The 16,195-nt window shown below is 43.9% G+C and overlaps 1 protein-coding gene across 2 annotated transcripts in view; it reads left to right on the top strand.

The window, feature by feature from the left end:
• Window positions 1-16,195, top strand: part of FRMPD1 (FERM and PDZ domain containing 1) — a 97,118-nt gene that overhangs the window by 65,081 nt on the left and 15,842 nt on the right. For both annotated transcript variants that reach the window (XM_056117116.1, XM_056117117.1), the window contains 4 exons: window positions 727-772; window positions 7,400-7,507; window positions 12,004-12,099; window positions 13,315-13,440. In XM_056117116.1, coding sequence (XP_055973091.1) covers window positions 727-772; window positions 7,400-7,507; window positions 12,004-12,099; window positions 13,315-13,440 — 376 coding nt within the window. The remainder of the gene's footprint in view (window positions 1-726; window positions 773-7,399; window positions 7,508-12,003; window positions 12,100-13,314; window positions 13,441-16,195) is intronic.

A 16,195-nucleotide genomic window follows, 5' to 3' on the forward strand; every position in this document is an offset into this window, starting at 1 on the left:
TACATGACAATTGGTATTTATATTATATGTCTATTGATAGGCAAAAAATATATATGAATTTTCCAAGGTTAGTTTATGACAGGGCTGGAGCAATAGCACAGCGGGTAGGGCATTTGCCTTGCACGCGGCTGATCTGGGTTCAATTCCTCCGTCCCTCTCGGAGAGCCACGCAAGCTACCAAGAGAATCCCACCCACACGGCAGAGCCTGGCAAGCTCCCTGTGGCATATTCAATATGCCCCCCCCCCCAAAAAAAAAACCCAGTAGCAACAAGGCTCACAATGGAGTCGTTACTGGTGCCCACTCTAGCAAATCAATGAACAATGGGAGGACAGTGCTACAGCAGCTGTCATGGTAAGGGGGAGTTACTAAAGTTTCCCTCGAGGTCTTTAGTAAAGGAGCACTTCAGAGTCCTTTGAAGGCCATAGTTTCCCTCAGTGTCCTCAGTTTTGTGAGCCAAGAAAGCTGAAGCAAGAAGGGTTGAAGGGTTTCTTTGTAATTCTCTCTCTCTCTCTCCCCCTCTCTCTCCCGCCTCCTCCGTCACACACACATACACACACACACACACACACACACACACACGCATGCATGCACGCACACACATGCCTGCATGCACACATGCACAAACTCACACACACACACACACACACACACACACACACACACACACTTACTCACACACAGTATCACCCAGAATGATGACATGTTTTTCTCTTTCTTCTTCCAGGGAAGCAGAAGATTCTCTCTCAATCACAGTTGTTCGCTGCACGTCGGTAAATCTTCTTCCATGTTCTGTGTGTTAGCATCCAAATTCTCAGCCAGGGGAAGCCTTAGTAGGGAGGGTGGAGGGAAGAAGAGACAGCAGCCAGGCAGCGAATGTGTGGTGTGGCCTGAAGATGGGTGTGGTGGGATGGTGGAGGAAACAGATGTGGTCACAGACTGCAAGACCTGCATGGTCCAGCCAAGGAAACATCCCTGATCCGTGAGTGAGACTGTGAAGGGAGCAACAAAGTGGGGGTTTCAAAACAAGTTAGAGTCGTCTGGCTTTGGTTTCAGTTTTTATATTTTTATACTGTATTTGATTAGTGAATCTATCACATACTACCAAGAAAACTCAATGAAGTCCCCAAATAAGAAAATGATGGATCTCTTTTCTGTACTATAGTAAAATAGAAAGTGATCTAACTACTATAGCTAACAGCCATTTGGAAGTAAAAAATGATCCCTTAAGTAAATATGGTATAAATAGAAACTCTAAATGTCCATTAGTTACAAAATAGGTCCTGTACTTCCTAAAACTTAATATGCTGAAACTATCCAGGGAATAATGTTTATAGATTAAACTTATTTTTTTTATTTAATAAGGATATAGGGACCAAAGAGATAGTACAGGGGGTGAGAGAGTTGCCTTTTACCAAGAGACCCTGGTTTGATTCCCTCACCACATATGGTTCCCCAAGCATTGCCAGGAATGACCCTTGAGCACAGAGACAGAAGTAAATGCTGAACAAAACTGAGGATGACACCAAAACCAAACAGACAAAACAAACACAAACAGACAAAAATTAATAAGTACATACATAGCTCAATAGTCAGTGCACAGTTTTATTCAGGGAAGTTTAATAAACACAAAGTAGAATAAAAATTATAAAACACTGATTGTTTTGGAATACAGAAAAAGTATTAAGTTGATAAATAAGTCTAGGTGTTACATATACTTTCCAAATAAATAAAATAAAATAGAAAAACCTGGAGGTAAAAAAAAAAAATGATGTGGCCCCTATGTGAAGAAACTAGAAAGTTGCTGAATTTTGATTGTGTTTCTTGATGACAAGACTATTCTTCATATATTTCTTATTCTCATATTGATGCTTCTGATGCTGGAAACCAGTCTTGCTGTGGACCTTTTATTTGGGTTTTTATGAAGAATATCAATGAGGGAATGATCAAGAAACCCTTAAGTGTCATGAGGATGATTTTGATGAACCAAATTTTAAAATAATAAAGCCGTAACCATTAAAATAGTATAAAATAGATGCAATGCTGAACATAACAGTGTAGAGGTAGAGAAAGACAGAAAGCTGAAGAATAAATGTGAATATAAGAATTTATTATGTAGTAAATAGGGCATCCCACAGTGGTAGATCAAATGATTCAAGAAACCATACCTAAACATTTTCTACATATTTTGAAAAAAATAGTCTTATCTCACAACATTTGATGTTTAAGATTAAATATTTTAAAAACTAAACCATAGAGCTAGAGATGTTGGTTAGCTGTATATTGCATGCCTTGCAAATGTGAGGCAAGCTCAAGTAAAGTAAAGTAAAGCCGCAAAATAGTGGCTAGCATAGCAGACATACACATGATCATGCACAAACATCTGTAATATAGTTATCAGGTATAGAAAGAATTTCTAAGCATATAGAGAATGGCAGGAAGCACTGTGGAATGATGGCTATTTTTGATTAGGTAAATGTACAAAATATTAAATATTAAATATTTCAATATTAAAGCACAAAGAAATTTGTATTTTAGTATTTCACTAAAATTTGTATTTTAGTATATCTACTCTCCTTGTTTGACAAGTATTATCTTTTGCTTTCGTTCTTGGAAGTAGAATAGTAAAAACTAAATTGGATTAAGATAGTTGCCAAAAATAGCACAGTAGCACTGTCCTCCCATTGTTCATCGATTTGCTCAAGTGGGCACCAGCAACATCTTCATTGTGAGACTTGTTGTTACTGTTTTTGGCATCTCGAATATGCCGTGGGTTTTGCCATGCAGGCGGAATACTATCAGTAGCATGCCGGGTTCTCCAAGAGGGGTGGAGGAATCGAACCTGGGTTGGCCACATGCAAGGCAAATGCCCTACCCACTGTGTTATGACAGACAAATTGCCTTTTACACAAATAAATGGGAGATTCCTAAACAGACCTTTTGAATTAAATAATGTGGATTCAATATATAAAAAGTATTAGACTGAAAGCAAAGTATTATAAATGGCCCTGTAGGTGTTAAAAGATTTCTTTATTTTTAATCTGATTATCTTCTCGACAGAGGACATCTATGAGATTAATTTCCAAGAAATGAAGGCAAAAGAGAACTTATTAAGTAAGGCAAGAAGGAAATATCCTAGAACTGCATCTTTTAATAATTAAAAACAGAGGAAAAAGAATAACTAACATGGTCTCTTGGCATCCCTGAGGGGCCTGCAAAGTTCTCACAGATGAGGATGCAGATTCTGTGCTCTGGAGGCCCCTCAGGGATACCTCAGAGAATTGCCTAAACTTTGACTAGATTTTCATCGAAAGATACATGGTTGTAAGACAAATGATCATTTATGTTTTGCGTTAGCAAGGATGCTCATCTTTGTCAGAATGGATTCTTTGGGTCCTCAAAGAACTTGAAATTGATCAGGAATTAGTTATAACTAGTCAGAACATCAGTTACTGTTCCTCTAGGATATGGAGAATTTAATTTTGGTTTACTTACATAGATCTGTAATTGTAACATTTGTATGGTTTATTGCTGTTAGTGGTACTAATATTTAATGTGTCTTTAATTTTTGCCAAAAGAAAACCCTACCCGGAAGATCTGTTTGTTATCCCCCTTTGATAGGTGAGGGCACACTGGCCTCACATGCAAAATCAGTTTCCAGGCAGCTGGACTCCAGAATTCCACTTGTCAGCATTATGCTGGTCTGGCTCCTCCAACCCTGCTGTCATCATAGACTTGCATTGGTCAGCTTGGGGCTGGGAAGTAGTAAACATCTCCAATGTGTCGTTTTGGGGTGCTTAGATTAAGCACTTTGTGCTCGACAAAATATCATGCAGTGTTTGTTTTTCGTTCAGTGTTGTTCTGTGATGTGCTAATTTAGAATCCAGGGAAAGTTGCAGCATCTGAGAATAATGGGTAGCTCATATCCTTCAAGCTGTCTCTTGTTAATATCAGATGGCTCAAATAAATGGTTTCCAATGTATTTTACACTCCGGAGTATACAGGTAGCAGTACATCCAGGTGTAAAATTGTCAGAGCCACAGGGAGGACTGTGGATGGAGCCTTTCTGAGACAGGGAATGTATTCTTTCTCAGGTCAGCTTGTCTCCTGGTTGAGTGGTTCCAAATGTAAGCAAGGCCTTCTGTCCTATAATCGTTACCAACTAGTTCTTGTTCAAACAAGTCTACCTTGTATGAAATGGTTATTAAGAGGCTGATATTTATTTCTTCAGACTAAACACTGTTCCATTCACTCTTTGTCATAAGATGCATTACTCTGAACTTTCATTTCTGTGATAGTTTTGGGGTCAGATTACAATTTCATGGTGATCCTCGCAAGTGGCGGCATCCAGAAAGAAAGGTAGTTCCAACTGTGGGCAGCCAGTGTGAGCACTGTGGGGAAAGAATGTACACGTCTGACATGCACAAGAGTTTGTGAACCCCAAGACTGAGGGTCAACATTTTAGCAGGCCAACCGCACCACAACAGACGTGAGTCATTTAATAATGGAGATACATTCTGAGAAAAGTGTTGTTAGGTGACTTATCACAGATGGGAATTCCACAAACCTAGATGATATACACTGCAATACACCTAGACTATGTGGTATGCTCTATTGAGACCACTGTCATGTCTGTAGCCCATTGCTGACCAAAATGATGTTAAGCAATGTCTGACTACTGGCTAGAGTCAAACTTGTAACTTACTGAAAACTGAGCTGCTTTTCAAATGAACAGCTTCTAGCCAGGTACACCCAGGACCATCACCTCCATCCCTTGCTTGAGCAATCAGTCATCAGTGCCACACTTTCTGTAGTGCCTGTCAAATCATGTTGCTTCACCCCAATGTTCTGTCATTCTGGGATTTTGCAGAGAATCGTGGGGCTCAAAGGCATGCTTGTACAATCATCAGTGGTAATCATTATTCTTTCTTTTCAGAGAGCCATTACTTCCCTATTCTTCCCCTCTTCCTTCATTACCTGGAATTGACTTGCTTAAGTATGAACCAGCTCTGCACCCCACTTTTGCAGGACAGTTTGTGTTGGGCTGAGAGACAACAGCATTTGTCTCTGCAGATTCCTCTATTCTCTGCGTCTCTTCTTCACTCTGCCTCTAATTTTCCTGCCTTTGAGTCCTGAAGGTGATAATGCTTTACCTGTGGACTTGCCCTCTCACTTTGCAATACTGCCTTCCACTCTTGACCCCCCCTACTCTTCCTTCTAAATCTCTGCTACCTTAAATCTAGTGACACTTGATAGATCTGTGTCATCCATGTGTTTAGTAAGTCTACTTCCTCCTACTCCATCTAAGACATAATGTCATTGATGAGGACTGAGCCAAATGGAGCCTGAGTTATGTAGTCACAAATGAAAGTGAGCTTGAGTTTTGAATTTACCTAATGGCTCTGCATCATCTGGCCTTCTTCACAGGAGGATTATAGGACACCTTATCAAATACTTTGCAAGAATGAAGGAATGCTACTATGTCCACAGGACCCTGGCCTACCAATGTGGAATCCTATCTTCAAAAGAAAAATGAACTTGGTTGACTCTGACTTGTTCTTGGTAACTCCATATTGGTTATTAGTAGTCAATGTCTAAAAGCTCTCTGACCATCTTTTGTCTTGGATGTTGCCAAGAGTTACTGTAAATTTACTAATAGGTGTTTTCCTTAATCTTCCATATTCTTTCATTTCTAGGAAACTTGATACTTAACCATCTTGAGTCTCCTAATATTTCTTCTACTCTTTGTTCTGTGAGTGATGCCAGTTGTTGCATATAATAGGATCCTTAGCCTTGTAGATTTCTTTGTATCAGAGCTTAAACTAATTCAAAGCTGTCTCATCACTAATTTTTGTGTTACAGTTTCTCTCTTTCTTAAGCCTGTCATTTCTGGTTGAAAGGTCATTCTGCTTGAAGAAGAAAACAAATTAATTTCTCCAGTTGAGGGTTTACCCCATAGGTGTACCTCTACTCTGGGAACATTGCTATTTTCCTGACTCCAACTTTTAAAAAAAATTAAAGCAAGCTGTATATTTGAGATATTGGATCATAGTCATAAAATCTGTCATACCAAGAATACTGTGATACTAGAAATCACAATTATCTTCTTGCATTAAAGCTTCAGGATCCCTTGTTCATTTTATATACTTCAGGGCTTTGGTCTATTGCTGAATCTATAAGCATTATTTTCAGCATTTTCCTTAACACTGTGATGTATCTTTTCTCTCAGCCACACAGAAAGTGGTACAGAGAACCATCTTTGGTCACTTGTTGAACTCAAACATCTAGACCCTAAAGGACTGCTCAGACCAAAAAATCATAGAATATCATAAGGGAATATAGAATATTGGGATTTCAACCAGAATGATCACATCCCCTTGGTCTTGCTCATGCAAAATATAATTCATTAAGTTTCACAATTTGTCCAGATTCTGTCTAGGCCCAGGGCTTTACCATGTATTCCTACCAACCTACTATAACTTTCTTACCTCTGGAAAAAAGAGGATACTGCCCCAAAGCTGAGAATGGCAATAAGGAGTCAATCAAGAATAAATCAGGGTTCCAGAGTCCAGAGAGCCCTGGGCCAGAGCCATAATACAGCACCATAGCTAAGGCACTTGCCTTGCATGTGGCCAACCTGGGTTCAATTTCCGACACCTCATAGGTCCCCCAAGCCCACCAGGAGTGATCCCTGAGCACAGAATCAGGAGGAAATCTTGAGCATGGTGGGTTATGTTCCCCCCAAAAAACAAAAACAGCCCTGAAGGTATTTTAGTACAACTCCCACACAGCATAGCTAGAAAATCTAAAGGCCAAAGAGAGGCAATGTCTTAGCCACAGTTACACCTAGTTATTTTGTTTTCACACACACACATACACTTACGCACTCACACAAAACTAGTTTTCATCCAACAGAGTTTAAGTTTGAGATATTTCCCACAAATTTTGAGTAATGGAACTTGTATTAGAATTCAGCTTTCCTTGTTCAGAGACCAGTACTCTTTGTCTTAATACCTCAGTCATTTTAAATCTTTGGCTGTTCTCAGACACGTACAACTATGTCTTGGCTAGGTTTTATGAAAGAACATCTTTCATGATGAAGAGATTTTAAGCTGGTAAGGCACTTGCATGCAGCTGACCAGATTCTGTCCTCAGCTCCACATATAGCTGGTCGCCTGAGCCCCTCCAGGCTTGATCTCTGAGTGCAGAGCCAGGAGTAAGCCCTGAGGTGGATGTGACCCCGAAAACAAAACAAAAAACCTTTAATGGGAGTTGTGCTTGTGTGAGTTTTTAGTTAAGTCTGCAATTGTTCTAGTTTTTGCTGGGAAATGAGAAGATACTCCTGATGGTTTTTTTTTTTTTAAGTCTTGTTATAAATGTGTCTCATTAATGTCTTGCAGGGAATCCCTAAGTCATCCTTCCTGACAGAGGAGAAGAGAGCCAGGCTGAAGACCAATCCTGTGAAGGTTCACTTTGCTGAGGAAGTGCTTGTCAGTGGACACAGTCAGGTATGTCACTCGTCAGGGGCTTGAAGTGGCTCTTCATGAAGCTGGCTGGCTGCCTCCAGGCATGTAACTTCCTGAGACTGGGGAATCCCACAGATGGAGAGAATGCAGAAGGAGTGCAGTGGCTTTGCTAGAGTCTGAGTGTGCTCCCAGCAAGACACCTGCCTACCATGGATAGAGCAGATGGAACCCGGGAGAGAGGTGCCGGGTGTAGCTCTCTGTTACTCTGTGATTCTCATCTCCCCGAAAATGTCAACGGATTCAAATTGCTCATTTCTCATTTTGAATCTTGGAATTCAGTACTTCTTCTAAGGGTGATCTGTTGATAGTAGTGATGGTTGTGTTGGAGATAGATTTTTTTTTAAGGAGTCATAACTTGTATTGGACCTCTATTATTTGAAACTTAAATTTGGGGGTTCATAGTCCCTAGTCATCACCAACACCCTGCTAGGAGATGTTTTAGTAAGAGAGAAAATAGAGTCTTAATGCAGTGAAGGGAAAACCTCTTTGATCGGATAATATGAAAATGCGAATGCAGGCTAGAGTGACTCACTCCTTTTGTTTCCCACTAGGAAATGCTATCTGATCTTTTCAGTTTTGGGATACCTGGGTTTGGGGATTCAGAAGATAAAATTGTCAAGGGACAATGTTGGTTATAGTTTGATATTTTCAGTATGGACTATTGAATAAATAGGATTATTTCCCCCCCAATAATTTACACATTTGCCACTGCCCCCAATGGTCTGTCCCTGTTGATTGCCATTCCAAATTCAGGAATCAACATTAGACCTTTAACTTCCGAGTTCATGTCCTTATTTGGTCTTCGCACCATAGAGACTGGCAAATGGGGAGTGTGGACATTTCAACACAGGATCCAGGTGATCCAGTTTTTGTCCACTGGGCCTTCGGCTCAGACTTGTCCTGCTTCTTGGCAGACTATGCATTCAGTGTGACCTGAGCTTGGAAGGAGGATTTTTTTTTTAATGTAGAAGTACAGCTATTTATTCAGCCACTGATTAGCTGATTAAATTGGGCATGAACTCCATCTTACTTTTTTTTCATAATTTATTTTTTTTCTTCTGATATTTATGTATTGAATCACTATGGGAAAAGTTACTAAGCTTTCAGGTTTAAGTCTCGGTCACACAATGATCAAACACCTCTCCCTTTACCAGTACTCATTTTTCACCACCAAGAACCCCAATATACCCCCCCTCCCACCTGAGGGAAGCCTAACATCAGAGAAGACCTGAGCTCCTGTCAGCAGCACTTGAGTCCCCATGTCTTTGATTGGGAAAATGGTTTGCACCTTTTTTGTTTGTTTGTTTTTTATTAGTGAAACACCAAGAGGTACAGTTGTAGACTTACAAACTTTCATGCTTGGGTTTCAGTTATACAATGATCGAGTACCCGTCCCTCCACCAGTGCCCATTCTCCACCACCAGTGATCCCAGACGCCCTCCCACCCCATCCCTTCCCAACCCACTCCACCTCTGTGGCAAGGCATTCCCTTTTGCTCTCTCTTTCCTTTAGGGTGTTGTGGTTTGCAATAGAGGTATGAGTGGCCATTGTATTCAGTCTATAGTCTACTTTCAGCACTCATTTCACACCCTGAGCAAATCCTCCAAACATCCTTTACTTGGTGTTCCCTTCTCTCTCTGAGCTGCCTTTTCCCCCAGTATGTGTTGCCGGCTTCCAAGCCATGGAGCAGACTTCCTGGTTCTTTTAGCAAATTGAATTTAGGTGTGACATGAGCTCTCAAGTGCTGTACACCTTAGCAAGAAGTCAGGCTAAAATGAGCCAGCATGCTCGTTGAAAGTAGGGGCTCTGCAGAGGTGAACTAGAGCACTTGGATCTCAAGCTGAAATGGTCATGAGTCCCCACTGCAGTTATCCATGCTGAAAAGATCAAATAAGGATGCTTTTGACTGAGTCAGCTGCAAAAATGGATCCAAATTGGGATGGGGTGGGAGACCCAGAGCTATGGTTTCTAAGAAAGAGTCTCTTTCTTGGAGAGACTCTAAGATGCTGAGACTGCCATACCTGAGTCAGCAATGTGAGAGAGACCATGAAACCGAGGGAGCCCATTGCTGAGACCTCAGCCTTCATCCATCAGGATAATGTTTCAGGATTGGAGAGATAATACAGAAGTCAAGATGCTTGCCTTGCACCCTGCCAATCCTGGTTCAAATCTCTGCGTCACATATGGTTCTCCAAGCACTCTCAGGGGGCCCTCCAGAGCGCAGAACCAAGAATGGCCTCTGAGTACCACCCAACCCTTCCTCCCCCCTGAAAGATAATGTTTCAGTGATGATGAAATTTGTTTTTAAACTTTTCCCTGTGGAATATAATAAGACCACATTTAGAATGCACAGGTAAATAGTAAATCAATACTTGAAATATGCTTAATTTTGTTAACCATTAAAGAAACTACAATGGGAAATAGTAAGAAATAACACATGATACTTAGGAAATAGGCACAAGTAAAGAAAAAATACATAAACTCTAATGCTGACGAAGTTACCTACACGAACTAGAAGTTACCTAGTAACCTCCAGCACTGCTAGACCCAAGCAATGAAGCATCAGTCTCCCCTGTGTCACCTGTGGCCCCCTGCACACTGCTTGGGAGTCACTTTCCCCCCCCAAAGAAAGTTGTAAAAGTGATTGGTCCTAGTCTTCTCAGAATGTCCTAGTATACTATATATATTTTTTTCTTTTGAGATTTATTTATTTATTTAATTTTTATTAGTGAAACACCATGAGGTACAGTTGTAGACTTAAAAATTTTTGTACTTGGGTTTTGATTATACAGTGATCGAGTACCCATCCCTCCACCAGTGCCCATTTTCCACCACCAATATATTTATTTTTTATTAGCTTATTAAAAAGTTTGTGTCACATGTTCACACTACTGTTGGATTTTTTTTTTTTTTTGGTTTGGGGGCCACATCTGGCAATGCTCAAGAGTTACTCCTGGCTCTGCCCAAGAATTCCTCCTGACTGTGCTCAGGGACCATATGGGATGCTTTGGACTGAACCTGGGTTGGATGTGTGCAAGGCAAGCACCCTACCCACTGTACTATTGCTCCTGACTCTTACGGTTTTGATGTACCTGGTTACTACTGAAATGTCCAAGGCCCTTTTCTAATGTCATTATGTTATTGTCAATCCAGCTCATTCCCAAGTCCTCCTTCTTCTCCTTCTTTCTAAAGCCCCTACATTAAGCAAGGGTCTTACCTGAGAAAGACCATCTGTTTTGGTTGGTTATTTTTTTAAGTTAAATTTCTTTCTTTTTTTTTATTTGTTCGGCATTTTTGTTTTGTTTTGGTTTCCTGCCCCCTAAAGTTTCCTGCCCCAGATAGTTTAAAACCTACGCCTTGAGCTTTATTATCCCCAAACTCTTAAGAGTTTCATTGGAGCTGGAGAGATTATACAGTGAGTAAGGCATTTGCTTTTTCACTCAGTTAACCTGGGTTTGATCCCTGCCACCTCACATGGTCCCCTAAGCCCACCAGATGTGATCCCTGAACACAGAGCCAGGAGTAAGTTCTGAGCATTTCCCAATTTGACCAAAAACAGAAAAGGAGTTTCATGTCAGGGACAATTCATCTTGAAATCCCCTTGAACAGCAGTTTTCAACACTTTCACACCTACACCACCCCCCTCCACCCCTCCACCCCATTTGTCCCACCCCCCAACCACCTCCCTAACTGGAGGTTGTACTGTTCTGTAACCTAACCTCTCACACGGTCTGGGAGAAACTGGCCCCAAGGCCTTTAAATTTTTTATTTTTTATGTAGGAGTACTATTTATTCAGCCACTGAGTAGCTAAAAGAATTTTTTTTAAATTGAATCACTGTGAGCTACAATTACAAAACTTTCACGTTTGAGTTTCAGTCATACACCGATTGAACACCCATCCTTCCACCAGTGTGCATTTTCCACCACCAATGTCTCTAGTATCCCTCCCCCGGCCCTATCCCACCTCTCCCCCTGCCTCTATAGCAGACAATTTCCTGTTTACTCTCTCTCTACTTTGGGTATTGTGGTTTGCAATATAGGTACTGAGAGGCCATCGTGTTTGCTCGTTTATCTCCTTCTAGCACACATCTCCCATCCCAAGCGATCCCTCCAACCATCGTTGACTCAATGATCCCTTCTCTGTACCAGCTGCCTTCCACCCCAGCTTATAAGGCAGGATTCCAACCATGAAGCAGTCTTCCTGACTGAAGGGTCTCTTTTATTCACAGTTAAGTACTCAGAGCGTCTTTTTGAGATCTGGTGCCGGGACCCAGATTCTCCAAAGGAAGTCATTCCCCTGTTCAGCTCCACCCCTGGGATGCTGACCAAGCTTAGACCAGTCCTGTGCTTCCTTCCCAAAAGGCCCCCCAAGAGTGAGATCCCGCAGGCTCAAGGTGATAGCTGAGATGACTGGATGCACAGAGCATCTTACTCCCCTCACAGTGTGGCCAGTTTCAACACTCCCCTTTGTTTCCAGGGTAATTCTCTGCTGTGTATGCCCAACGTGCTCAAGCTGTACCTGGAGAATGGACAGACCAAAGCTTTTAAGTTTGAGCCGAACACAACAGTAAAGGTATGAGGAGTCTACTTCCTTCTCTTTCCCACTGAGAACATGCTGCCTTTCAGAACACTGTGTGCCCTGCAGCTCTTCCTGGGGAATCTCATTGAGCCCATTGAATTGCACGACCCCGGAGACCTTTTCCCTCTTTCAAGGAGGAAATGGGTGCTTGGAGAGCTAACATACTTAAGGTCCTATTGCATCTTCTAAATTCTTGAGCGCTGGTCTTCCCTGCCTCTCCTTGGTGACATCTGTTCCCCCAAAGACCCTAGCAGCCAACAACCCACAAATGGTGTCAGGAAAAGCCCAGCCCTCTGCCTGGTCTTATCTGGGCTGAATTAGTCTAGCTTGCATTTACAAGCTATGAGCTATGAGATATTCAAGGGGGGAAGAGTATAGAGCTAGGGAAGAAGGTGGTCCTTATCTTCCAGAAGCATCCCTGACACCCGCAGAGCTCCTGATAGATCAGGGCAATCAAGGCAGGCAAAGTGAGGGCTATTGAGAGGGGAAGGAGAAGGTATTGTGAGTCTGTGGGACTGTGAGTCTGTGTAGGGGGCTGAGCACAGGCTTTGCATGCTGGAAGCCTAGGCTCCATATCCAGCACCCCATGTTCCCTCAACCCAGTACCACAGGAAGTGATGCCTGAGCACTCACAGTGTGTGTGTTCCCCCCACCCACCACCACCAAGAAGAGGGTCTCAAGCAGAAGGTCCAATAGATGCTACATGGAAACTGGAGGGCCTCTCATCCCCTCCCATCAGCTGCTCATGAAGAAGCCCTTCCTCTGACTTATTGCCCAAGGTTCGGGAAAGTCTGAGTGATTTTCCCATGGATGCATCGCACATGGGAGTGGGATCCTCTTTGTTCAGCGATAGAAGATGCAGCATCCGGGGGGCAGGGGGATGAATCCAGAGACCTTGTGGAGAGACATGAGCCCCTCACCCCCACCCCAAAAGGCTTCCACCTGGCCTTTAGAGTAAAGCAAGAGAGAGAAAGAGGGGTTGTCTGGGAGTTACTGGAGCCCTGACGTGTGGGGAGTGGTGGGTACAGGGTGCTGCGGGCCCTGGCTAAATCCCACCCCGCCCTGTCAGGGTGCAGCTGTTAGACTTGGGGCATTGGGGGGCGGGGGACTCAGTCTGCAGAGGTGCTTGTCCGCCGGCTGCCCAGGGAGACGAGCCCTCCTCTTTGCTTGGCTGCTCGCCTCACCCCCTCTGCCGCACCCGCCCACCAGGACATCATCCTCACCGTGAAGGAGAAGCTCTCCATCCGCAGCACCGACTACTTCGCGCTGGTGCTGGAGGAGCAGTACAACATCTCCCGCCTACACCTGCTGCACGAGGAGGAGCTCATCCAGCAGGTGGGGGACCGTCGCCCGGCTGCGGGGTTGCGATGCTTCTCTCCCACCCCACTGCAAAGGCTCAGCATCACCCGGCCTGGGGCTTGCTGGGACACTGATCTGATTTGCAGGAGCTCCTCAAGGGGCAGATATACCTTTCCCACCACCAGTGTCTTCACTTTGACCTTGATGACCTTCCTCCTGAACTTGCTGCCTTGGAGATGTTAGTGGGGCTTTTTCTGCGGTGTCTACATCCTTCCTGAGCTGATTCCTAGGGTCAGGATGCCCCTCTCCTGCCCCCCAATATGTCCATGTGCATCATTGAATCCTGCGGACACTCATGATATGGTTTGTGTTGAGTTAGCTCGTTATTTTCTTTCTTTCTTTCTTTCTTTCTTTCTTTCTTTCTTTCTTTCTTTCTTCTTTCTTTTTTCTTCCTTCCTTCCTTCCTTTCTATCTTTCTTTCTTCTTTCTCCCTTCCTTCCTTCCTTCCTTTCTTTCTTTCTTTCTTTCTTTCTTTCTTTCTTTCTTTCTTTCTTTCTTTCCAGACTTATGTACTTTTGTGATCATGTTTCAGTCATACAGTGTTCGAGTACCCATTCCTCCACCACTGCCCATTCTCCACCACCAATGTTCCCAGTATCCCTCCTGCCTCCCATCCCCATCCCCCCCACTACCTCTGTGGCAGGCACATTCCCTTTTACTCTCTCTCTCTCCTTTGGGGTGTTACGGTTTGCAATGCAGGTAGTAAGTGGCCATCATTTTTGGTCTATAGTCTACTTTCAGCACAGATCTTCCATCACGAGCGAGCCCTTCAAACATCATTCACTTAGTGGTACCTTCTCTATCCCCAGCTGCCTTTTCCCCCAGTATGTGAGACCAGCTTCCAAGCTGTGGACCAATTCTCCTGGAGCTTGTTTTTTCTTAGGGGCCTCCCAAGCAGTGCTCAGGGGCACAGGGAGCCACTCCTGGGAGCCCAGGCCTGACTGTGCCATCCTGAAGTACTCAGGCCCAGCACTGGCTGCTGCTCAGTCCGAGAGTTGGGGATGACCAGCACCCAGCAGTGCTCAGGGAACCATGCAGCACCAGCGGTCCATCCAGGGCCTCTTCAGGCCAGGCTTGTATTCTACACCTTTGAGTTACTGCTCCAGCCCTGGCTCACCCTTTAAAAGCCAAGCACAGATGGGTTCAGCCCATCCTGGTTGAGTGTGTGCTATCAGAATGTGGCCCAAGTGGCAGAGGCATGGGTTCAGTTCCCAGAACAGCATGTCCTGCCCCATGGTCTCACCTTGGCAACCCTGAGCAATAGGAGAGTGGCCTTGGGTCCTGGAGCACCACCAAGTGTGTCCCTCACAACTAACAATAACAAAGACAAAGAGGAGTACGTCTCAAAAACCAGGGTCGGGTGTTTGCCTCACATGTGGCCAACCAAAGTTTGATCCCCAGCATCCCATATGGTCCCCCGAGCACTATCAGATGTGGCAAAAAAAAAAAAACCCAGAACAAAATAAGGGGGCTGGAGAGATAGCACAGGGGGTAGGGCGTTTGCCTTGCATGCAGCCAACCCGGGTTCTATTCCCAGCATCCCATATGGTCCCTTGAGCACCGCCAGGAGAAACTCCTGAGTGCAGAGCCAGGAGTAACCCCTGTGCATCGCCAGGTGTGACCCAAAAAGCAAAAAAAAAAAAAAAAAAAAAAAGGAACAAAATAAGAACCAATAGAGAAGAGCTTTTATGGGGGGGGGGTTATTTTGGGGTCACCTGGCTATGCTCAGGGCTTGCTCCTGACTCTGCATTCAGGGATCCTCCTGGTGGTGCTTGGAGGATCAGATGTGGTACTGGGAATTGATCCAGGTCAGCTGTGTGCGAGACAAGCACTTTACCTGCTATCCTGCTATCGCCCCAGCCCCTCAGAGAAGAGCTTTTTTTTTTTTTAAGCTAGAGAACACCATAGGTGAGCATCATGAAACTACTCAGCAGTCACTGATGAATTTTGGGGGGTGGGTAGTTAGGTGGGGAGCCACACACCTGCTGATGCTCAGGGACCACTCCTGGCTCTGCTCAGGGGACCATATGTGGAATCAAGCCAAGAGCAGCCACCACACACACACACAGCAAGTGCCTTAACCCCGCTACTGTCTCTCCAGCCCCTGCAGATGACTTCTTACTCTAATCATGCACCTTCTAACCCCACTGGTAAATTGTTTACCCATCCCCCCACCCCCAGTCCCTTCTATATTGGGGCCAGGGAGGTGCACTTGCTTCCCATGTATGAATGAAGCCCAGGACTTGACTTCCACACCACCATCCCAAACAAAATAAAGCAGTAAGATCATTTTTATTTCACAAGTACTGGAAAATTGAAAAAAAATATTTCTAAGAGAGTTAAGTGGGAGGTGAGGTGGAGTGAGGTGCAGACTGGCTGTATTCCATTTGGGGAAGAACAGACCTGACAGAAGCTGGATGTCGGTGGACAGGCTCTGTAAGGGTGTTTGAGAAGCAGAGATCAGGGTTGGAGAGATAGAGCAGAGTCTTAAGGCACTTGCCTTGCTTGAGTGCTGGGTTTGTTCCCAACATACAGCATGGCTGGGTGTGGCACCGAGATACAAACTAATGAACAAACAAACCAGGAAGCAGCATTCAGTGGGAAACTTTGTTTTTTTTTGTTTGTTTGTTTTGTTTTGTTTTGTTTTGTTTGCTTTTTGGGTCACACCCGTCGATGCACAGGGGTTACTCCTGGCTCTGCACTCAGGGATTACCCCTGGCGGTGCTCAGGG

This window comes from Sorex fumeus, unplaced genomic scaffold (assembly GCF_029834395.1).
Source record: "Sorex fumeus unplaced genomic scaffold, SorFum_2.1 ptg000034l, whole genome shotgun sequence".
NCBI lineage: Eukaryota > Metazoa > Chordata > Mammalia > Eulipotyphla > Soricidae > Sorex > Sorex fumeus.